Here is a 25,501-nt window from a genome sequence, read left to right as displayed (position 1 = left end):
TTGATTTTCTAAGTGAACAGGCCTATAAGTTAGAAAATTTCAGATGTCCTGTCTTTTCCATCGTGGACTCACCTGTGGTGATTAAAGAGCAAATCTCCCAACGTCGAATTGTCAATTTCAACAAACCCTCTTTAAGGGTGAGTATGTTTATTTAAATTGATTGACATTTGGAGCCAATTTGATCTCTTTACTTGGATATCAATATTAGCCAGCCAGTAAGGTCATGGCCACAATAATGTTAGCTGTTGACTAATGTTAACTAGCCAATTAATTTGAGTAGCATAACAATTACGTTTTATTGTGTGAGTTTCGTATCCTACAAGTGTAAGAAATACAGTTAATATCTGGCGGTGACTCTTATTAGCATGCTATCATTAGCTAGCGACAACTTTAGCTAGCTTAATGTACTGAGCAGGCGGTGTGGCGCACTTATCACAAAGAGCAGGCGCCCTCGTGGTGCAAGAGGGAACACATCGGCAGCTCAAGTTTAAGATTAAGTACAACTCTCGTTTAATTATATTAATATTTTTCTGGTTTAATTTTGGTTCAAGTTGGCCAAGTTACCGGTGGGATTAGTGACTAGAAAATGTTTATCTTGTAATATTCTTTTGATGCCAGAATAACGTTTTTATTTTTTAAACAGCTCTCCCATTTGAAACTCTACGAAAATGACTGGTCGCGCCCGAGCAAGATCAAGAGGCCGAGCACGGGGTCAAGAGACGGCGGCGCCTGGAGCGGTATGAGCACTCCTAACTTGCCTCACTGTAATCTTTTGGAAGCTGCACTTGTTGGTTAAGCTTTTTATATCTTAATGATGCTTGTGTGACTATTTCAGGTCTGCCATTTTTAAAATATCGCTGTACAAATAGGCCTATATATTTTCTTACAACTCTTGGGCAGGGATGAAGGTATCTATCAGTTTCCATCAGTTACCATCCACATTAGTTGGAGCTTATTATGACATATCATATCTGATATAAGTAATTTTCCCTGTAAACTGGTGAAATTATCCAGCAACCAATGGGTGTCATTTAGTCACATGTGCTAGATAGAACCTCAGTGTAGTGGACTGTCTGTAACACAGTTCTAGCCAAGAGGATCTTGAAATTGTTTAGTTTGTGATACTGCAGCTTGCAGGATGGATGATGTTTTATCTCCTGAGAAAAGTTAATAGTGAATACAAGGTGATGTCAAGACAAACGATTAACATAATTAGACCAGCAGCAATTATGTGATTACATCACCTTGGCACAAAGAATACATTTGTTCATTTGTAGGCTGGAAGAGAGACGATATTGATTAATTTTAAGTACTTCTCCAAAGTCAATGGAAGGTGATAGGTGGTCTACATTAAGACTTGATTTCAATGCATTGAATGTTACATATAACATGTAAGTTTGGACCTTAATGAGAACAGTTCTATACCTTTATGAAAAATAAAACCATTGTGCTTGCTGCTGTAAATCGCATGCAACTTGTAGAGCAAAATTCAGAAGTTAAAGAAATGCATGCGAGGATTGTATGTGGTTGAAGTGGCGTAGCAGATAGAGCAGCCGCTTGCCAGTCATGGAGTTTGTGCCCTGAATCTCCAAGTGAAATTTATTATTGAAGTGTTAGTGTTTTTTTATGCAGTAAATGCAGCCATTATCCCTGACAATAATATTTTTTTTTGTTTTTTAATTTCTCACTTGAAAACCAGTAATCCCAATGAAATATAATTGAAATGTGAATGTTTAAGCAACAGCTTATTAATTAGATGTCTACTTAATCAGTAGCCCAAATTTAGTCATGTTCCAGCCTAGGCCTCAGTTATTTATGGAAAGCCATTATGTCTTTTGGACACAGAATTTCTTTGAATGAGGAAATGCAAGTTAAAGGACACACCACTTTACAATCTGTTGTTCAATATAAAAATATTTGAAATGTCTTTTGAATAAAAAAAAAAGATTTGTTAACTAGGGGTGGTGAAAAAAATCGATTATTGATAAATCGCGACTATAATATTGGCTATTATGATTCGATTATTAAATTTCCCAAAATTTATTAAAAAAAAAAAAATCTTTTTTTTTTTTTTTTTTTTTAAATAGTAATACAAACTGGAGTCCTCCTCTTACTGGCTTCCGCTACATGGGCCACAGTCTGGAGCCAAGATATGTTATTCCATCCCGGAGCTTTTTCACACTTAAATTGATTCCAAATCTTTACAAGGAGACAAACCTTTCCGTGCAAGTGCCCCTCAACTCTGCTCACAGGGTAGCAATAACCTGCAATGCCTGGACATCCAGAGCTACAGTCTCATATGGGACCGTTACAGCTCATTATGTCAGCAGTTAATGGAACAGGGTTCGTACGGGTGCTTGAAATCCTTGAAAGTGCTTGAATTTCAATGTTGCATTTTCAAGGTCTGAAAAGTACTTGGATTTTAGTTTAAGTGCTTGAAAGTGCTTGACATTATAACTCTGTGTCTTGGCAAAATTGGGATCAGACTGGATAGTTTGCTTAGTACAAGGAGAAATGAACTCAGTGTGTTTGTATCATCACACATGCAGCCTGGTAGGAATAGAGAAGGATGGCTGAGGAGAAGGTGAATTTGATGCAATTTGGACAGATGACATGTTCAGTATTGATAAACTTTGATGAATAAGCGAACAGCTTAAAGTTTATTTCAAAAAAGAAAATTACAGGGTGTTCTCAGGTCTCTCCTTGTCTCGGTGCAAGTGTGCCTGAAGAACGCCAAGTGGCTTCCCTTGTTTTTGGATAAAACTTTGTGTTCTCCTTTAATTTCTAAAGTTTTTGCTATTTGACACATCATTTTAGATGTTTACAGCATAATACAATGTACATAATTGTGATAAAAAATGAAAAAAAAATAATAATGAGTGTATATATATTCTTGTAGATATGCATTTTACCCCAGCGATAAGGTACTGGAAAAGTTTGAAAAAGGCCCCTTAAAGTGCTTGAAAAGTACTTGATTTTGACCTTAAAAAATGTGTACGAACCCTGATGGAAGCTAATGTCCTACGTACTTCAGACGAGAGCTATGGATGACAGCCACACAGGCGCAAATATGTGTGAGTTTCTCAAAGCAATGGCAGACGAGTGGGGAATAGAGAAACACGCCCTGGTTCTCGTCACCAACAATGCTTCTAACATGAGTCTGGCTGCTGAGCTTGGCAGCTTTCTTTTAACAGTGAAACACTACATTTAAAACAAATAAAAAAAAAAAAAATTTGATATTACAGTTACACTATACAATATTGAAGGTGCTGTGAGGTGTTACTCAAAAGATAAGTAAAATAATTCAGCAGCTGACTGATGTTAAATGGAAGATCAATAATCGTTAATAATTGAAAATCGAATCGATAATCGTTAATAATTGAAAATTGATTTGTAATCGAATCGGGAAATCAGGCCGATTAACCACCCCTATTGATAACACAAATCACACATCTCCAACTTTTTCTTTCTTGAAGAGCCAGGCTCGAGATCCTGCGCCAGCAGCTCCCCCACCCACAGAGGGAGAGCTTGTTGGTAGAGGGAGGCAGAAAGGTGCTCCGGGACCATTTTCTGCAGAAGGTACAGTCAAACACTTCATATATTTTCTTTCTTACTTCAAATGATCCCGGCAAATCCCTCTTTTTGAATGTCTGTAAAAGTGTGATTCGAAATGTATCTTTCAGAGAGGTGATTGCATTATCTTTCAGTTCCAGCAGTGCAGGAGAATTGGCTATATCAAGCCAGGGGATATTTTTTTCGAAACCCATAGCAAATAGGAATACACTGTTCTTGTGGAGTAAATAGTCTGGCATCACTGTGGTGAGCAGTCCCTAAAGTGTTGCCCATGCTAGTCGTAGACTCTTAGGGCTATAAAGTAGAGGATGAACATTAAGCACTTTGGCCGATTAATGAGCACCAATGGACCTTTTTTACAAACCATTATCAGCTGAACTTGGCTCCAATGGCAACGGGCCTTCATTGACCACACGGGGGAGTGTGTTACCATTTTGCATGGAGGATACACTCAGTACATCATTTTAGGGCCACTTCTGCTGAAAATGTCTGCGTGTGATTGACTCCTGATAATCTGAGGTAAACAAATTAAGTCATATCCAGCCATAACGTTACAAAGCCTGAGTTTCACTGTTATCACCGAGAGGGTGAGAGGGACTGGGTGGGGGGGAGAGGGCCCTTATGTTCAGTTGAACAGTTCAATAAAGTCAATACCAAAAATATGTTAAATTTAAACAGTGATACATTAAAAAAAAAAAAAAACACACAATGATGAGTATGTGGTATCATCCAGCTTTCACCACCACCCAAAAATTTTAATTGTGTGTGTGTGTGTATATAGTATCTATCCATCTCTCGCTCTCTCATAAAAACTTTGTTTTTATCAGCTGTTCTGCAGATTTCTGCTGGATTTCAGCAGGTGAAGCTTGGAGAAAGAGGTGGACGCCGCAGGGATTTTCATGATTCGGGGGTTAACACCAGGCAGGCCATGGAGCATGTTAAGGACTCAAAGACTGGTTTGTTATTTGTTATTCAGCAAATATACATTTTGTAATTAGTGCAGTAGATTATAAATTGCTCACTGAAATTATGTGTACTTTTCCAGGAAGTAGTGGCAGTCCTATTCAATTGACTGCAAACTACTTTCGCATCCTGTCGCGCCCTCAGTGGGTTCTGTATCAGTACCACGTTGACTACAAACCACCAATGGAGTCTCGTCGCCTGAGATCTGCTCTCCTCTTCCAGCACGAGGAAGCACTTGGCTCAGCGCGGAGCTTTGATGGGGCTCTGCTTTTTCTGCCCCACAGATTGCACAGCAAGGTAATATCATACCAAAATGAACATGCACAACTATTTTTACAAACTGTTGGAATAAGGAGTTTAAAAGACAAAAAAATTCCAGGTTAATCAGATGATTACGAGTTAACTCTGACCAGTCATTGAGAATGCATCCTTAGAGCCCTGTGCTATCAAAGCTACAATCATTACCCATACCAGTCCTTGTTTGAAAGAAAACACATTTTCATTTAAAAGCTGTATATATTGCTAACCCTATTTTGATGTGGTATGATTGCTATTATTGTTGTATGGTCTAGCTCAGTTTAAACCTTGCAGAGAGTGATTTTTGTACAATATTTTTTTATCATTTAGTCAGTCATAACAGAAAATGAACAAAAAATAAAGAAATCTAAAAATTCCTTTAAAATGCAGCAATTTTTCAAATGGAACAGTCAAAAACAGTAATGCAACAGAAAATTAAATCAACTTAAATTAACTAGTGCAGTGCCCGTAAGAAGAATGTATTCCTATAAAAAAGTGGGAGGTTAAGAGGCTTTTTCATGGATGGCCAAATGAGGCTGTGTTTGAAGGTGGGGCGTCAGGGATATTTAGGTTTGTTGTGAAATCCGATATTCCAGGGTATAATTGGCTGTTTTTGACTATTTTTGATTTTGCCATTATATTTCACCTTAAACTATTTACTTGGTGTCATTATTTTCAGCACAACCTCACATGTGACTGTAGTTATTTTTTTATTTTGACAAACTGTATTAACACAATGGACCTAAAATCACGAAAAAAACATAAAATCCGAGTAGAAAGTTAGATTTTTTTTACTGTGAAAACCACAAATATGTTTAACAAACCATTTTTTTTTTTTACTACATACTGCAAATATAAAGTGATGTTTGCTAAATTTGTGCATACATTTAAAAAAATGTACAAAGTTATATGTAACTATTTACATTTAAATGCAAGCAATGCTCAGGTCTGCCTGTGCTCCTGCCTGCTCCACATTCAGCTTCTCCTCATTATTCTGACTCATTAAACAAAAAACCGACTCCACTAAACACACTACACCAAACACTACATAACACACTCCAAACACGCTAAATGTCACAAATCTCAACTCTCAATATCGCTGTCTGTACACCGACCGTCGTTGCAAGTCAATCATCCGCCTAGGTCCCGCCCACAACTTCCTGTTCCTCAACAACCAAACTTGCTGCTTGGACACGTTCGTGACAAAAGCCCGTTTTTACCGTTTCTTCCTGCACCAGCACAAAGCAAACGTGACAGCAATGTTCGCGAAAAAGCGTGGCGGACATTATTTACCCTAAGTCCGGTTTTGGACGTGCCGATGCGTCCGGTCCGTTGCCTCGGGAGGTGGATCGTGTAGCTAGCGGCTAGCGACACACGAACATCCACAGATTCCGATTCCACTTTGTTGTCCGCGCGTCTCCGGATCTCCTCAGACCCGAACAGACTCGGTCCGGACTCGTTTAATCTCATTAATCCACAACAGTCAGTTTAGATGCACAGAACAGAACGGGACCAAACCGCCGGCAAAATCCCGGTCCAGCTCGCGCTGCTGCAGGTATCAATCCGCTTGTTTCTTCAGGTATGTCGTGGGCTTGAGCTCTGCAGTGATTGGCTCTAGTGTGCAGTGATTGGCTCTGGTGTGCAGTGATTGGCTCTGGTGTGCAGTGATTGGCTCTGGTGCGCAGTGATTGGCTCTGGTGCGCACGTGGCCACGGTGTGCACTGATTGGCTCTGGTGCGCACGTGGCCACGGTGTGCACTGATTGGCTCTGGTGCGCACGTGACCGTGGTGGCTCCGGTGGACAATGCTCGGCGGAATTTGTAAAGCATTTATGAAATTTATTCACGGTATCATTGCAGTCCAAGCAAATGCTTAGATGCACACCACTGAACCACGCAGCAGCCATGTTGAAAGTCTCGGGTCAGTGTGATCCTGATCCGAAACAGAAACACACACACACACACACAGACAGAGATTCCGTGCTTTTATAGAGAGATAACTTGAATAAATCATTCCCTTTTTTAAAATGTACTCATGGAACTGGTTTGCTTGCGGCACTGCACTTTGGAGGGCAAATGTTGATATTGTGTCCAAACTGAGGTACAATGTCAGTAGTAAAGCTGTTTTTTGCTCATAGGGCTGGGTGATAAAATGATCTTGATCATTTTCATGATAAACATTTTCTCGATGATACATTTATTTTTTATTCATCTTTTTTTGATTCCATTTTCCTCTCCCTCGAAATTACTACACCCACAGCCAATGGCACAGCAGAGAAACAAAGGCATGTGGTTGATGCATGTTTCCGGCCCCTCTCACACAACAACTCAGAATGACGGTGACCACCTGTGTGCCTAGCCGACACATGAAAATGAGTGGTCCGACTAGCAAAACCGAGTGCGAGGAAACTGACAAAGACGGAAAATTGTAACAAAGAAAGGTCATACCACTTTTGTTATTTGGAAATAGTTCGGGTACCTGAATTCTGACAAAGGACAGATCAGCATTGGGGGCAAAGTGTGTTGGCAACCACCAACCTCTTCGATATCATGCTTGCGTCAGCCTCCCCGCAAGTAGCCAACATACAGGCCCTACTGCTTCTACTAGTCAAACTTCAGTTCTACAACAAATGATTGTAGCTGCTTTTTCAGCCATTACCCTATATGAGAAGTAACTGAAGCGATACAAAGACATAACAAGTGCAGTTATGTACTGTTTCGCTAAGTCCCTCAGCTGCAAGCAGAGTGTAGGGTAAAGGTGGTGGAGCAGCTCAGATGTCAAGCACTTCAACAATCGCTGATATGTGGTCTGGTTGGATGTCCTAACCACATTAGGTCTCACAGAACAGGAGGCCAATGAAGCTGAACTGAAACTACCTGCAAGCTCAAGAATGTGCAATACTCAAAGAATACGGTAGCATAATCATCCTCAACATTTACCATTTTTATTTTCTTTAATCAAAGTTCAGTTCAGTACACTACCTCTAAAATGTCTGCTAACATAAAGCCATTTGGTTGGTTGGTTCTGTTGAAAGTATCTGATGGGTTCTGTCCTAAGGAGAATACTCTTTAAACTGTCCATTCAACATTATTGTTGTTGAAATGTACTGTATATCGTTAGAGCAGCGAAGAATTGATTTATGTGTAATCTTAAGCAGAGCTACAGAGCTCACTGGAAAGTAGCAAGGTCCCGTTTTTTTAATTTGAGGTATTGGGTCAGTGCATAGACTCTGGTACACGTCGATGCATGCATTTTGGTCATTATCAGCAGCATTTCTGATACAGGTATCGGAATCGGAGCAACTAACCAGAAAGTTTGGTTTTGTCCTGATGTTTTCCTTTGTTGTGCTGCAATGTCTAACCTTGTTTTTAGGAGACTGTACTCCATAGCGAGACAAGGAATGGAGAAAAGGTTCAGATAACAGTCACCCTGACAAATGAGCTGCCACCCACATCTCCAGTGTGCATTCAGTTTTACAACATCATATTCAGAAGGTAGATTTTCCACTTTTCTGGTCTTTATGAAAATAAGTTATGAAAAATAAAATGAAATTATGCAATGCAGCAGTCACGTTAAATGAAACGTCCTTCAATAATTGCCTTTGACTCATGTACTTATGGTTATTGCTTGTTGAAATGGAAGTAAATCGATATACCAGTTCACAACAGCATTTTAGATCTTTGGAAACTTCCAAACAGCTCATTGATGGTGTCATTTCTTTTCTACAGGATCTTGAGAATCCTCAACATGCAGCAGATTGGACGCAACTACTACAACCCTGATTATGCATTCAACATTCCACAGCACAAGTATACACGCGCAGCATTGGAGCTATTCACACTACATAAAGGGCACACTCGGTTCACTTTTTATCAAATTGGATGTGAATGTGTACAAAGTAAAGTTGCAAGTAAACTATTAGACAGTTACATTAACCAGCCCCAAACTAAGTGACATTAAAAAGAAAATGGTAAATACGGATAAATATAATTTAATCGAAATGAATAGAATGAAGAAGAGGGGAAAAGAACAGGGGAGTTGAGTCCACTGATGAGGTTGGTAAGGAATTAAAGTAGTTTATGAAAGGCTTCCATTTATAGGTACATTTTGTAGAGTCGCCTTTTCGTATATACTGATTTTAGGAAGGACACAACATCCGTAAGCCGCAGTGGTATAGGTGGGGGTTAAAATATGACAGCTCACCAGAAGGGAAGTGAAGACCAGTATTTGTGATGACTCCATGTTGGGCTTGGATAGATATAGATATTCTTGTGTAAAATCACAAGTCTTCCATGCACACCTCTCTCCTGTCCTAGGCTGACAATCTGGCCAGGCTACACCACTGCCATCTTGCACTACGAACATTCCATCATGCTGAGTATTGATGTCAGCCACAGGGTGTTGCGCAGTGAGACAGTCCTCGACTTTATGGGCAGCCTGAGGCAGCAATGTGGAAACCAACGCTTCCCCGAGATCTGCGCTAAGGAGCTCATCGGACTGATAGTCCTCACCAAGTAAGATGCACATTTCACACACGCATTCTTAGATTAATTTGTAGAGAGATTGAATGCAGAGGTAATGTTTCAGAGCAACTGCACTTCACGTAATTCCATAAAAGGGCAGGACTAACTCTTCTCTTGCGGCCTCTCATTTTGTTTATGTTTTTAGGTACAACAACAAAACCTACAGGATTGATGATATTGCCTGGGATCACAGTCCCAACAACACATTCAAGAGGGGAGACTCTGACATTTCCTTTAAGAACTATTACAAGTCTGTAGGTGTCTCTCACTCAACACAAGTATTGGTCTAAAAGGGACAATAATACAATTTTCTGCCTCAACAAACGCACATTAATCTTTTATAGAGCTCTATACTGGCACATTCAGTTTAGGTATTGGGATTGGGCAACAAGAAGGAAACTGGCTCAAGAATTAAAAAGGCAATTAATCAAATTACTCAAAGTTTGAGGTGAATAATGGAAGACATTTTTAGGTTTAAATATGGAAAACGAGCTCACTAATGCACTTGTATATCCTGTCCTACTTTCTGTTCTAAGCAATACAACCTGGAAATCACTGATGGGAACCAGGTGCTGCTCGTCAGTCATGTGAAGAGGCTGGGTCCTGCTGGAGCTCCTCCTCCTGGCCCAGCCATGCTCATCCCAGAGCTGTGTTACCTGACAGGTTACCATCTTAGTCTGTCTGTGTATATGTGTGTGTATATGTATATATGTGTGTCTATATCTATCTATCTATATATCTCACACTACTCACAATAAGTTAGGGATATATGATTATTTACATGAGCGCTTTTCCTATTTGGTCTGAATTTTAATGAAATAAGTAAAAGTTCCCTTTGATATTACTAATAATGAATGAGAAGAAACACCATTTTCATTAGTTTAATATTTATTACCCCCAAAATTTAGACAATAATAAGGATGGCCCCAAATAACAAAAATTGACAATGTCAGTAGCGGGTGTTTCCACCATTTGCCGCAATGACAGCGACGTCTCATGCTCCTCACTAGCTTCATGATGTTGTTCTGAGGCAATGCGTTCCACTCCTCCACAAGTGCTACATGCATTTCTGCCAGGTCACGTGGGGGTGGGGTACGATCATCCAGTCTCTGCGTCAGCTGGTCCCAGACGTGCTCTATAGGGTTCAGGTCAGGAGACATTGCTGGCCATACCATATGAGGCACTCCGACTTCCTGAAGTCGAGCTGTGACAATTCTGGCACGATGTGGTGGAGCATTATCATCCATGAACAGAAAGTTGGGGGAGGGGGGGTGCTGGCGGAATTGGGGGATGATGATGGGTTCTATGATGTCTCTGAGGTAAGAACGTGCAGTGACTGAGCCATCTACAATAACCAAATCTGTTTTGCGCTGACTGGTGATGGCTGCCCAGACTGTTGGGGACCATGTTGACCTCAGCGTATTGCTCACCTCGCCTTCCCCAGCAACGCTGATGACCATCATTTCTGTGCAAGGTGACCCGACACTCATCAGTGAACAGGACGGTAGACCACTGCTGCATTGTCCAGGTCACATGGTCTTGTGCCCACTGCAAATGTTCATGGCGGTGTCAGTGGAGTCACATGCAACGGTCGTCTGGCATTCAAGCCAAAGTGATGGAGTCGGTTTCGAATGGTTTATCTGGAAACCCTAGTACCCCTCACATCTCGTAACTGGGCCTGCAGCTATGTGGCAGTTGCATAACGATGTCTAAGTGCATAGGTCCTTGGGTACTGGTCATCGTTGCAGTCTGTCACTTGTGGGGCTCCACTCCTGGGTCTGTCACAGACTCTGCCAGTAGTTCTGTGTCTTGATGCAAGTCTGCTGATGACATTTTGAGACACACCAAGTTCACGAGCAACATCTGACTGCCTGCCACCGACCCGAAGGCGCGCTATGGCCAGGTGGCGCTGCAAGTGACGTTGTGTGTTCATGGCTGTTTGAATGATTAACTTGGAATTACTTACTGACAATACCAGCTTTTTATACCCACAGAATGTTGAAATTGATGCCACATTGAAAAGGGTTGTCTTTTAGTTTTTTGGTATTGGCCCCAATATGTAAGGCACACTGTACACAGTGAGACCATTATGTGGAAAACACAAAATGAGGTGTCTATCACCCCAATACAATTGCCTCCCTATCCCAGAACTCTGAAGTGAAACAAACACCGTATGTATGAAATCCACTGAGTCTCTCACAATATCCCTAACTGAGTAGTGTATATTAGAAATGTAGTCACAAATGGTAATTAGAGTCTAAAGTGACACTAATGGTGTTTTTTGTCTACTCAAAATAATAAAAAAAAATTAATGAATGGGAAATAATTACAGCTATATATAGCTTATAGCTGAAACCATGGAATGATTTTTAATTAAAAAAATGCGGAGGGAGTCCTGCTATTTAGGTTATAAGTGAAGTCTGAACAATTGAAATTGAATTGTGTTCGACAGGCTTGACTGACAAGATGCGAGCTGACTTCACCATCATGAAGGACTTGAGCGGCCACACCAAATTGACCCCAGAGCAGAGGGAGGAACGCCTAAACAAATTCGTCATGAACATACAGAAGTAAGTTGAGGAGATCAACAGTAAACTAGGTTTTATTGGTGTTGTTGTGGCTGACAGTTTGAACTAGCCACATAAGAGCGATGCAGTAATTCTTGACCTGCTGCCCACGAAATGTTTTATCAACATATGGTAGTGTAGATTTAGTTGCAAGGCCTTACATCCTTAAATGTTCCTTATTAGTACCTCGAGTAGAAAAGTTGTTAAAATCATGTGATTTTTTTTTTTTTGATTATTTCCAAAATGTTTATTAAATTGGTCACAACTGCTTTTTCCTGCAAGTTTAAAAACTAATTTCTCTAAATATTTATACTTCTCCTTAAGTCAATCATGTAGGCTCTTAACTGTTTGCCCTCAAGTTGACCTCATCTCAACAGCTGGTGTGAAAGTCAACATCTTCAGGCAATATAATCCCAGGCTTTGATTTTAATCCTTAAAATTACTTCATAGGGATGCTGATGCACAGGCCGAATTGGATAAGTGGGGGCTCAACTTTGATAAGATGCTCCTCAATCTAAATGGCAGAGTTCTCCCAGCAGAGAAGATTTTCCAGGGATCAAGATCGGTATAATATTCTTTTGGTTACCTAAATTTGCTCTTAAGAATTGGAATTTTGAATCATGGTTTTATTCATATTAATTGAGAGATTAACAAGATTATTTGTCATCTAGTATATGTACGACCCCTGGACAGCCGAGTGGGCAAAAGAGATGCGCGGGATGTCTCTGATCAGCTCTCCACCGCTGGATAACTGGATCATTTTTCACACCAGACGCAATGGCAATGAAGCCCAGTCCCTCCTGCAGACCCTGCAAAAAGTCTCAGGTCCACTCGGTATCCACATAAAAAGACCCATCATGTGAGTTATTGCATAAAATCAGATTACCTGCAATCAAACCAGGGTGTTGCTCTGCACTTTGATCAGCAAATTTACTCCTGACAAAGGTAGCCATTGATTGTTGATCTGTGGCTGGCTACTCGCTTTCTGCTGGGTGCATTACACTCAAATTACTGCACAGTTGTTTTTTGAAAAGTTGGCTTTACATGGTTGAGTCACAGTGCTTAATCTTGATACCTGATTGTGCATCTTTACAGTCTCCCCAAAACTGAACCACTAGCTGCGTCTAAAATTCTTTTAAACATACTGTCAACTAAAACATCAGTTTATGTCCGAAACCTTGATATGAAACCAATATTATGTGAATTGCATGCTACCATTACTGTATGCATTGTTTGATTCCTGAATTGATTTTATACTTTAAGCTCTAAGACCGTTAGCTCGATGCTAAAACTTAATTGGAATTCCTATTAATGCGCTGATGGAGGTTAGCATCATGGGCACAATGAAACTGTATTTACAAAATATCTTTTAATTTGCATACTTCCCATATAGTGACGTGTGACCATATTTACAACCATATACAGTTTTATGTTCTGTACAGCAAACTATAAGGTTAAAAACTCAGAATGCTCAATGGGTTTAAATTACAGCCACCAATTGAGACATTGCGTGGCAGGAGAGGGCAGCACATACAAGGTGTATAGCTTGATGTTTTCTATTAAATGTATTCTTATATCACTCAGTTTGAACAATAACTGAGAATAACTTTAATATAGGGAGTTTTGTATTAGACCAGTCATTTTAGCTTAGTGTGCCTAATTAGCTGGCAGCTATCTAAACATGTATAACAGTGAATTTTTTTCAGGCATCATGTTAGTAAAAAAAAAAGTAATGTCATGGAAGTTGAATATTAAGACTTTAAACCTAAGTCAATGTATCGTTACCGTACTAGGTAAATTATGGTTATTTTGATTGTACTGCCCAGCCCTATTTGATCATGTTTATATTAATTATTGAAAGCTGCCCTTTATTCAGGGTCCAGTATGAGGATCAACAGGAGTCTCTCCTCAGATCCCTGCAACAGAATGTTGGACCCCAAATGCAGATGGTGAGTGAATGAATATGATACACAAAGAAGCAATTCAACTTCTTGGCTTTTAATGTTTATCACTTGCTCAGTGTTGTGACGTTACTTGTGAAGTTTAATGTTAACATGTTTATGTATGAGATGGTTCAAAGCAGTCATTTGTGTTTGTTAGGTTGTGGTGGTCCTACCCAACAACAGGAAGGACAAGTACGACAGTGTCAAGAAATACCTCTGTGTGGACTGCCCTGTTTCTAGCCAGTGCGTGATAAGCCGTACTCTGAGCCGGCCTCATACACTCATGACTGTGGCTACCAAGATTGCGATGCAGATGGTTTGCAAGATGGGAGGAGAGCTATGGAGTGTGGAAATCCCTGTAAGTATTGTGTACACAATGTTGGATAGCTTAAATAAAAGTCGAGGTGTGTTATGGAGTAGTTTTCAAATGGTTTCAGCTGTCCTATGTTTAGGAGCGGATTGAGAATGAAAATGATACTGTGTAATATCAGTTATTTTAATTGGTGGTGTTTAACTCTGTTAAAATTGGCATCAACAATGTCAGGTTTTGTTTATTGTTCGATATGGGGCAAATATGTAATGATCTAGCCATCTCCTTCTCTACATATTTGCCCCATATCGAACAATAAACAAGACTGATTCAGACCCTCAAAGTGCCAACTGTTTCTCAAGGGGCAAAGAATTATTTTTTTTTCCCTTGTAGTTGTTGGGCCTTTTGCTCAGTGTTTGTCAGCCCAAGCTTACAAACCTGGATACTGGAGACTGAATTATACCAACATGGTTTCTCCATGGGTGTAGGTTAGTGGATGAATTCTGTAACGTCTTGAAATTAAGGGAGTTTCTGTTTGAGGCTGAAGAAGTGGCAATGCAATAGTTTCAAAGGTGATGGTTGGGGTAAAACTTAATGCAGTTTGGAATAGAACAGCAACATAACACTATGCTGCTAACTTGTCCCACCTGATTGCTGCAGCTCAAACATCTGATGATTGTCGGCATTGACTGCTATCATGACACGACTGCTGGGAAAAGGTCAATCGGAGCTCTGGTGGCCAGCCTCAACCAGAGCATGAGCAGGTTAGTTTCCACAGCAGATGTTTTTTATATATATACTATACCCTGGTCTGCAGTGAAATTTAGGTTGTGGTAAAGACGTTCACTCCACTGCTCTACACTGAATGTTTTTGGTGACCAGTATTTGATGCAGTGTCTTAGTACAACCGTTTGTTATTTTTGTCTGTTATGTCTTTGTCAAGGTGGTTCTCAAAGTGTGTGCTGCAGCACAAAGGCCAGGAAATCATGGATGGATTGAAGATGGCCTTAAGTGGTGAGTTGCTTTCTTTCACTTGACACAATTCTTTTATTTTGAATACACATGTTAATTCTTTATTACACATGTCATCACGTTGTTTTCCAGCTGCGCTGAGGGACTATCTGAAGTTCAACAACTGTCTGCCTTCACGCATCATTGTGTACCGTGACGGAGTTGGAGACGGCCAGCTGCACAGTGTGGTCAACTACGAGGTCACGCAGATCATGGACTCCATCAAGTCTATGGGTCACGACTACATGTGAGTTTTTCATGTGAAGTTAAGTTTAAGTTTTATCATTATGTCCCCAAAGTGCTGATGCCATTATCACCTGTAATAAACACCTCCATGTCTTGTGATTTGTGTACGACTGAGAACTGACTCTGGTTTGTCTTTTTGCATTTGTTGCTTAGTACTAGAGATGCACCGATCAGGATTTTTGGGGCCGATCACAGATCACCGAAAGCAGTATCTGCCAATCCCGATATTGCCGATCACAGCGTCAAATCCATAAATTCTTCTATATTGTTGTCTTGTGTTACTTTCGTATATTTAATTAATGATTCTTCTTACACAACATTGACATTGTATTAAGTATAAAAATTAGGAGATGAGGAAGCGTCATGAATTGACCACCGTTTTATTGCAGGCTGAAGCAGTGTGCAATATTTCACACTCTAGAGACTCTCTTAGAGACAACTTGGACTCAGCTTACATAGAGTAACTGTAGCTTACTAGTGATAATGCATGCAGTCAGGGTGGGAATTTTCCATTTGGCCTTCACTTTTTTTTTTCAGGGGCACAAAGGCCACTGAGTAAAATTTGTTGATTTACCTTTCAGACTAATACCATAACATCCTAATTTATAATAAGACATGGATTGTGTATTAAAACATTTTTTAATACCAAAATCAAGTTAAAGTTACATTAGAAAGTAGTTTTTGTTAAGTAGGGTTAGGGAGATGTGATTTTTGTGACACCACACGGAATATTATCCCCAAAATTATAAAAAAAGCACATTTCTTCCGAACAAAAAATTGAAGAATAACCAGCAGGAGACCACTGATGTGTGGAGTGATTTTGGTGACACTACACTCTGAATAATAGTGAAGTTATTTAATTTTTTGTAGTTTCTCTTTTCAGTGCTGCACTTTGTAGACGGTCCCTGCGCCCTCGTCTCACAGACGGCTGACCATACAGACCAGAGTTAATGTCCAGACACTCGTTTTGATTAACATACGGTTGTGGCTCGTTGTCTTCCTTACTACGGTAGGAAAGAGCCGTTGTTTGTGTTTTAACAAGGTTTCACTTATGAGTTATTGATCCGGGAAGTTTGAATCTGTGAATATATTTCCAACTTTACCGGACTAAATCCTACCACATACGTCAGTTACGTATCATGTCAAAACCGGCTGCGCTCGCTCGCTGTGCTGTAAGTTTCGTTGCTGCTGTTTGAGAGGCTTTCACGTGAGATCGTGATGATGAGACTCCACCTGCGCGAACCGTGGACTCACTAACTGAAGTTACTGTGAGTGACTACTGTGCACTCGGGTGGCTGTAATTAAACGCAAGCCCGCTCCGCTGACCGGGCCAGGGGCACAGAAGCCACTGTGGCTGTACGATGAGTTTTTTTTTTTCCACGCTGCATCAAGGCCAAAGTGCGGGGCAACAGCGGCCATGGCCACTGTGAAATTCCCACCCTGCATGCAGTCAGTGCACTGTCTCTATATTGAAAACGTCATCTGATCGGCCTGATTTGATCTATTTTGAGAACTCCGATCAAAACCGATAGGGGCATTATCGGCCGATTGCGATCGGTTGCCGATCGATCGGTGCATCTCTACTTAGTACAGTAGCTTACTTTCCACAACAAGTCAAATACAGCTCAAATTATACAGTAGATTTCTAGTTTTTGGTCCATCTGTTCATGGTAGGCCCAAGCTGAGTGTGGTGGTGGTGAAGAAGCGCATCAGCAGCAGGTTCTTTGCCCGTATTGAAGGCAACACTACCAACCCTCCTCCAGGCACCGTCATCGACTCTGATGTCACCCGTCCAGAGTGGTATGTTACTTTGCTGACCCTAAATAGTTTTATGTATTTATTTAGTAGCAGTTGTATTCAGCGGCTGCAACCCTTGTTTGCCAGGTATGACTTCTACATTGTGAGTCAGGCTGTCCGTGTTGGAAGTGTCTCCCCAACCCACTACAATGTTGTATATGACACCAGTGGATTGAAGCCTGATCACATGCAGCGACTCACCTACAAGCTGTGCCACATGTACTACAACTGGCAGGTAGGCTGGCTTTAAAGTGCGCAATTATGATTCATCCTGTCGAAAGGTTCCTATCTAAACAGGATACATGTCACCCAAAACATAACAGTGACATCTTCAGGGACTTCCTGGGTCCAGTGGGTGGCGCTATGGATATGACACGGTATTGATGCATACGTATTCAGGGCGACAGCCTCTACATGTGTCAGCAACTTGGTGTAGATTGGAAATTGTATGTTGAAGTTGTAAGGACTTCCTGCTTTATGGCGAAAATGGCCGACTTCCTGTTGGACTGACGGTATGACGCATAGATGTATTCAGGGCGACATCCTGAATTGTGACCCCAGTTTCCATCCTGGGGTATAACGTGGACATTGTTGAACACTACAAATATCTGGGGGTGTTTATTGACAATAAACTGGACTGGATTAAGAACACTGAAGTCCTCTACAAGAAGGGACAGAGCCGCCTCTATTTTCTGAGGAGGCTCTGCTCTTTTAACATCTGCCGGACGATGCTGAGGATGTTTTATGAGTCTGTGGTGGCCAGTGCTATTCTGTTTGCTGTGGTGTGCTGGGGCAGCAGACTGAGAGTAGCCGATGCTAACAGACTCAATAAACTGATCAGAAAGGCCAGTGACGTTGTGGGGGTGGAGCTGGACTCTTTGGCAGCAGTATCAGACAGGAGGATGCTGTCGAAGGTGCGGGCAATACTTCAGCATGTCTCTCACCCTCTCCACAACGCTCTGGTTGAACAGAGGAGCACCTTCAGCCAGAGACTGATTGCTCCTAAATGCACCACTGAGCGCCACAGGAAGTCATTCTTACCTGTGGCCATCAAACTGTACAACTCCTCCCTCTGATGATTGGACTCATTTGGCTATTTATAAAACAAAACAAACAAGATAACTATTCATTCTCATTTTACTTATAATGTTACAACCACTTCATTGTATATATTTCAGTTTGTATACTATAGGCTACTATTTTATTTGTATTTTATTGTCTACTTTGATATTTTATTTTATGTAATGTCTTTCTTTAATATTTTATGTTATTTACATCTTCATCTTATTGCTTGTTTCCATTCATGCTTTATTTCTATTTCTTCTTTACATGGAGCATTGGAGTAAAAACAATTTCCCCCCGGGGATCAATAAAGTATTCTGAATCTGAATCCTCTACGTATGAGCAATTTGGTGAAGATGGTAGATTGTATGTAGAAGTTATAATGACTTTGTACTTTATGGCAAGGTATAACGGAGGCCGAAGTTTTTGATTTTTAATCAGTAGGTCCTCGCACCGTCACGGCCCTATTCTTTCAGTACAGATGTAGACATGGATGTGGGCAGGTCCTTCAAAGTCTTCAAATGTCAGACTTTAGCAGTCATTCAGTACCTACATTTGAATGTGTGCTGACTTAGTTAATCTAATTGAATTTATCCTTTTTGAATTTGTTCATGTCAAAATTGGTTGCTTTTGATGTTACACATCTTTAAACCTACCACTAAACCAAGACTAGAGCTGTGGAAACTGCGACGAAAGCGCCGCTTTTATGATTAACGATATTTTCGTTTTTGGGTCAAAATCATTTTCAATGGGAGTACTAGGGGCACTCTTATGATAGCATCAAAATTGCTATTTTTAAAACCCTACGACAGCTCGACACAACATGAAACTTTGCTCGTAGTATCACCAGGGCCTCTACACATAAACTCAAGCATTGAGAACATTGTTTGAGTACACAAAGTTTACTAAAGTTTTTGAACAACTCACTTTATCGGTTATCGCCATCTTGCCAGTCGAAGTGTCGATCTCCGAATGCGACGGAATAGGCATAGTAAAGGTGGAAAGCTCCTAAAGCTTGCTGCTGGGGTGGGTTGCCACTTCCAGTTGATTTTGGGGACATGGAAAAAAGTTTGTAGCACTGTCCCGATTTGTAAGGGAGGGGAAATTTTCAATCCTCATTCCTGTTGGGTTGCATTCAGAGATCGACACCCCTCAATTGGCAAGATGCGGGTGAGCGGAAAAAACAACTTGTAAAATGAGTTTTTCAAAACCTTTTTAAGTAAACTGTGTACACAATCAGTACGTTTACATGCACAGCTTAGTCGGATTACAGCCATAGTTCGACTATGCTACTCAGACAACTGCAATTGTTAGAGTATACATGCCTATGAGAAAGTCGAATTAATTAATTTGGCCAGAGCATGTCACACCCTGATACGATGGGTGGCGCTGTACCCATTTCAACTAGTGGTAATTGAGCCACCTCCGGCTGACCTCTTTACGTCACCAGCAACAACAAACTTTGCCATCGGCGTTCGAGAAAGATGGCGTACGAAGAGTAAGACGAAGCTACATCTGTGACTAGGTGATGCAGACTCTGGCGATACTACGAGCAAAGTTTCATGTTGTGTAGAGCCTTCTTGGTGTTCTAAAAATAGCGAATTTTTAATGCTATTATAGTATTGCCCCTTGCACTCCCATTGAAAATGATTTTGACCCCATAATAAAAATGCGGTCAAACTTCAAAGTTGTGCTTTCGTTGTAATTATGCTTTTAAACTAAAGATTTACTCGGGTACATTTACAAAAAGACCCTAGGTTGCATTTTGGGGAGAGTTTTGCTTTAAGGTGCATCAGGATATGGTGCAGAGGCCTGTAATCGATATGAGACGATATATGCATATTTAACACAATCGGTTACACATTTATATTGGCTCACAAAAAGCAACTAATATTTTTCCCTGACAATCTTATTACTGAACTCTTAAGTGGAAATATTGTTTTATCAATGGTCCAAGGCTTTGAAATGGAGAACAATCTATTTTTAATAAAAAGAAAGAAATGGACCTGTTCACTATGAAGTGACACATCTCTTAAATGCAAATGTTTCAGTTAACTTAAAGAGCCTTTGTTGACATTTCAATTATGAACATAAACCAAAAACATCTGACTGCTGCTGACTTATTCCCAACAGGGAGTAAATGATATCGTCTTGGCTGCCTGTCATTTTCTTCCCGGTGCTAGCTGGCAATGTTTTAGGAAAACAATTTTATTGTAGATTTATAACTAATGTGTAAGGCACTGCAGATGGGTGAATGTTTATGTATTGAAAAGATGCTTTTATTTTGTAGGCTGCTGTAGTCTGATTATTGGAAGGACTCTCTGAATAACAGCACCTTAAATGATGAAAAAGTAGCCATGTGTGGGTAATATGGTCATTGAAGATGCAATACACCGAGATGCATCGAGAATTGTTTTGCATTCGAATCCTTGACAGCTGAAACGCAATTGAATTGTGAGGTCAGTGAAGAGTCAAACCTCTAACTAAGACTGTCTTTTTACTTGATACTTTTTACATGTTAGTAAAATTAAGATTAATCAAACTCACTGCAATAACCATATTCCTACATAAAACCTCCCTCTGCTTGGAACCCTATATACCAATCTGAAATACTTGGGCTTACAAAGAATAACCAGTCAAAGCCAACAGCATTTAGCCCTGTGAAGAAGTAATAAAGGTCAAAGTGTTTTATGATTACCATGCTCTAGTTAATTTTCTCTATTTGCTTTAGGGAATCATCCGAGTGCCCGCTCCCTGCCAGTACGCCCACAAGTTGGCTTTCCTCGTGGGTCAGAATATCCACAGGGAGCCAAATGTGCTCCTGGATGACCTGCTCTTCTACCTATAAGGATACAAGATGACCAATTTGTTTGGCTCTGACTCTGAAGTTTCCTTGTAAAGAACTGTACACATGTACACCTTTTGTTTTAGATGTTCACTCCAGTAAGTACATTTTAAGTTTAGTTTGATGTTAAGAGTTTGTTTGCATTTCTAGCTTCAAATTGAGTCAGATAGCCGTGTGTATTAATTTACACAGTTTAAGAGGTTTGTATTGCACTTTTAAGTCTAATGTAAAGGAAAAAGCCACCATCCAGAGGTAAAAAGTACATATTCTGTATGCTCAAGTAATCAATATGCACCCTGTCTGCTGTTGGAAGTTTGCAAAGTGAAGTGGATGATGCTCGGAGTGACATGTCACTTGATCCAAGAGTTAATCCAAGCAGAAATATTTCAAGAAGTCAATGGTATGTATTCAATAAGAACTTGATTTAAAAAATAAGATGTTGGATTGTGGCTTTTGATTAAGAAATATCTAGGAAAAGCTTTTTTGTTTTTTGATAATTGTTATTATTCATAAAGGAACCTAAAATCTTTGTTTACCTTTTTGTTACACCAGTGAGCCTCCAGTTTTGTTGATACTGTAAAACTGCTCAAGTGTCTCAGTTTGTTACTCATGGGTCAACATCTTTGTCCTGTTATTGGTGTGATGCAAATGGTTCTAATAAATATTTGTTTGTATGGTACATTCAAGATCTGGTGTTTATGTTGAATAACATGCAAACATTACAAAATATCAAATTTATTTAGATTCTTTTTCTTTTCTTTTTTTTTCTTTTTTTTTTTTTTAGAAAAGATTGCACATGCACACTCACACAATAATTTGTATTCATCAATATAGGCTGATAATTCTTTTCATAAAGCTAGCACACAACTGCAGACTTTTAAACAATATGGTCTTCAAGACACCATGGGGAAAGCTTGCACTGTTGGATTATAAAGTTAAATGTACAAAAAAGGCAGTTTGAAAATCAAGTATAAACATTTAAAAACAATTTTACAAATGGACAAAGTACAAAAAGAGCAACAGTCACTCAAAATTAATTGAAGCAATGTCTGAAGACATGGTCCATAAATAGGAAAAGATGTACAACAGTTGACCGCAGGTTAACATGGCTGTTGGCCGAGAATTGTACAGAAAGTATTACAGAATGTTTTGCATACATTCTTTTTTGGCAGTTTCAGTTCAACTCGTGCGTAGAAAAAATAAGTTCAATTTGAAAAGACATGAGGATGAAATGGAAAAACAGAATGGTGTGAGGAGATAAACGTGGACTGTTTAATTCCACGCACAATGACGGACATCTGCGCAATCCTTTTGGGCAGCTCTGAAAATACATTGGCTTTCATTTCATCATACATTCACTAACTCTACATTAAGGTGTAGAGTGAGAGAGAGAGATATATATATATATCGATATAGATATACAGTACTTGTTTCCTGCACCAACATAGCTTGGGACATACTGAACAGGCATTGATGACAGATTGGCTTGAACAAACATATTTCAGATCAAATAGATTTTGGGTTTGAAGGGTAGAGGGGCAGTGAAGAGGTAGCCTTGTGTCTCACTGCTAACTACTGCGAAAACAGTCAAACCTTTAGTCTTCTGGTGAAGCCCAGAAGTGTTTCATGTTGTGAATCATGCACTACAATGAAGAGATTTCATTTGCTGATGCTATATCACACAGATATTAACTATTTGTATATATATTTTTATCTGCTAATGTAATATTGTTTCAAAAGTAGAGTAGTCGTCATTTTAATTAGATGTGCATCAGCGTGGCCTCAAAAACAGTTAAAGTGCCTTCATACGCAGGGAGGTTTTTTGACCTTTTTAGAACTGTTTTCTAAAAAGCATTTTTGTAAGTATTTTTTTGGGCTCAACTAAGAATGATTAACACAATCAATACAAGAGTCTCAGACGATTATATGTAAGCTCTGGTCCTATGGAAATCACGACATTCACACAATACCCTGCACATCACAAGACGGGATTAACATCTGCAAACAGATCTTGTTTCATGAAGTCACAACATAATTGAATAGTAGGCATGAAACTGCATGCTCTACTGGACAAAGTACTAACCATTGTGCGATCATAAGGCAAATACATTGAGGTTGGATCTACTAGGCATTTCCATTCAGGCTGATTTTACTGCAGAAACCCTGTCATAGGTACAGTATGTGCTTGTTTTGTAAGTGTTTGACATGTTGGTGGTGGGAATGCTCTGCTCTATCACAGTTGTTGCAATAGGGCATTAGAATAGGAGTGAATTCTGCTGATTTGTCACAGTTTTACTGCACAGCATGTCAGCCACGCCGTATTAAAGTAGTACTGCATGCTCCAGGGTCCATACTGAGCCCATCACATGGCATGCACTCTCAGGGGATCAGGAGGGAATGTGCTGAAGTTAAGCATGCAAACCTCTCATACAGGTTAAATGACTTTTTTGTGATCTTTTTCTTCAGATTCAAAATAGACTCCAAGGTTTAACTGAGCCCTTGTTCGAATTACATTCTGATTTCTGTACACAGAGACAGCAGTCAGTCAGTCATAATGTGGTGGTGTAGTTCCATCAGACTTGACTAAGTGCAAAATGGAGAATGCCCCAGGCCCTGTCTCTGTCTACAGCAGAACTTAATCAGCGTCAGACTTGGAGGTTAGATGCTCTATACTAAATCAGCCGACACCACGAGGTCTCGGGACCAAAATATGAAATGTGTTGTTGAGAATATGTTGATACTGTTAACAAAATACAAATATTCTGGTATACAACAGATGTACAAGAATAATGCATTTGCTAAGCATACAAATGCCACCTGTCCACTGTGTTATATAGATTTTGAATAGTGAATAAAGAAAGTGAATAAAACTCTTAAAGTATGTCAAGATATTATTTTACAGCGCAAGTCTTTGCAATAGTTTCTTCCCTTTGGAGAGCAGTCCCTTATTCTTTTTGGAGGAGTACATGTCCAGTGGGGCCCTGATGGCACTGCCGGGCCCCACGGTGGCCGGGCCTGAGCCAGGGATGTGTGGATGCACTGTGGGACAGGCTGCTCTTCTGGGCGGACCCGATTTTTCCAACGGAACCTAATGGGAGACCCGTAAGGGACAGTTGAGGGTGTTAAAATGCCAGCTGCCTGTCACACCTCAGTCAATCCTCCCCTCCTTCTCCTAAAGTCCTTTCTGTCTCAGCAGGGCCACCGTAGATCTGAAGTCTACCTTCCTGAAAGTTGTCCTGTGAACTCAGGTATAGACACACTCCCTCCTCCCCCCACCTCTCCTCTCCCACTCTGTCAGGTAGAAACAGTGCTTGTTTTTGTTTTTTAATCAAACTGCTATGAATAAGCTACAACAACACAGAAGCATGATATTGACTAACTTCCACATCAATGTAAGGTGACATTTCCCAACAATGAATATCAAAAGCAGGGCAGTTTCTCTCACATAAACAGATACATGTGCATTTTGGGACAATTGGGACATATTTATAAATATCACATTCACTTTCCTTTCTCTGATATATATATATATATATATGTGTGTGTACATATATAGATATTTACTGATACAACTGGGTTACAGTGAAACTACTAGTCACTATTCCTTTTCTGTAATCATGAGCTAAAAGGCTCCTTTAAATTGCACTTTGGGAAGACAGATGGTTCAAGATTCCCATTATATGAGGCTGTATTTGTTAATATTATACGTGTGAATATAATTTAAAGCCAGAACATGTAAAATATCAAAATCAACCTGCTACATTTGCTATTTTATAGAAATTAGTTTAAAGTGAGACTGTGTGACTTCAGTTACAAATTAAACTTGTTTTGCTCTATAACACCTAGGGGTAGGGTTGCTGGGAGGGATAACAGGGTTTATTTGCTGCACTAGATACAGCCAGAGACCGTATATGACAGGAGACAAAGCACTTAAATCATTCTGTATAGAAAAATCTGTAACTTTGGAGACCACACATGACCCAACCCTTGCTGATAATGGCCAAATGTCTGCTTTTACACAGCCAAACTACAAAACGTTTCAGCCAATCATGTTGTTGCACAGACGCAAGTGCACAATTTATGGAAAAAACGCCTTTTCAAACCATAACGTCTGGGTACTTTTGGGGCAAAGTTGCCAAACGTATTAAGTGTCATTAACACAATATACATTTTTATATTTTTAAATATCATAATTTTCTTCATTATTCTTATATCGCGACAGCCCTTTACATAAATGCCATCAACAACTGCTGATGATAAGGGATTTGAAGCGTTTGTCTCATTTCATAGTGGGATTTCAACTAGGGCTGGGACGCGTAATCGACGACATAAATTCGTCGACATGAATAAGTTGCGTCGACTCG

At 40.0% G+C, this 25,501-nt stretch overlaps 2 protein-coding genes across 22 annotated transcripts in view; one reads left to right on the top strand and one right to left on the bottom strand.

The window, feature by feature from the left end:
• piwil1 (piwi-like RNA-mediated gene silencing 1) lies at window positions 1-21,818 on the top strand. 2 transcript variants are annotated; one of them, XM_030417512.1, is made up of 21 exons: window positions 2-137; window positions 644-737; window positions 3,477-3,579; window positions 4,401-4,529; window positions 4,619-4,833; window positions 8,206-8,327; window positions 8,562-8,642; window positions 9,150-9,347; window positions 9,502-9,610; window positions 9,893-10,019; window positions 11,809-11,926; window positions 12,374-12,488; window positions 12,595-12,782; window positions 13,800-13,872; window positions 14,024-14,224; window positions 14,837-14,940; window positions 15,120-15,190; window positions 15,281-15,434; window positions 17,108-17,233; window positions 17,318-17,465; window positions 21,024-21,818. In XM_030417512.1, exons 2-21 carry the CDS (start codon window positions 669-671, stop codon window positions 21,138-21,140), a joined length of 2,568 nt encoding a protein of 855 aa, XP_030273372.1. In that variant the 5' UTR covers window positions 2-137; window positions 644-668; the 3' UTR covers window positions 21,141-21,818. The 2 variants fall into 2 exon arrangements, with proteins under 2 accessions (XP_030273373.1, XP_030273372.1); XM_030417513.1 differs by lacking the exons at window positions 17,108-17,233; window positions 17,318-17,465 and having other exon boundaries at window positions 1-137.
• Window positions 21,819-21,905: 87 nt separating this feature from the next.
• rimbp2b (RIMS binding protein 2b) overlaps window positions 21,906-25,501 on the bottom strand; it is a 142,833-nt gene continuing 139,237 nt past the window's right edge. For 19 of the 20 annotated variants that reach the window (XM_030417502.1, XM_030417490.1, XM_030417492.1 and 16 more), the window contains one exon: window positions 21,906-24,225. In XM_030417502.1, the coding sequence (XP_030273362.1) occupies window positions 24,034-24,225 (192 nt within the window). In that variant the 3' untranslated portion in view covers window positions 21,906-24,033. The remainder of the gene's footprint in view (window positions 24,226-25,501) is intronic. The other variant, XM_030417489.1, reaches the window with a different exon arrangement.

Source organism: Sparus aurata, chromosome 5 (assembly GCF_900880675.1).
Source record: "Sparus aurata chromosome 5, fSpaAur1.1, whole genome shotgun sequence".
Lineage (NCBI taxonomy): Eukaryota > Metazoa > Chordata > Actinopteri > Spariformes > Sparidae > Sparus > Sparus aurata.
Note: the sequence above shows the minus strand (reverse complement) of the source record. Positions and strands in the feature narration are given on the sequence as shown.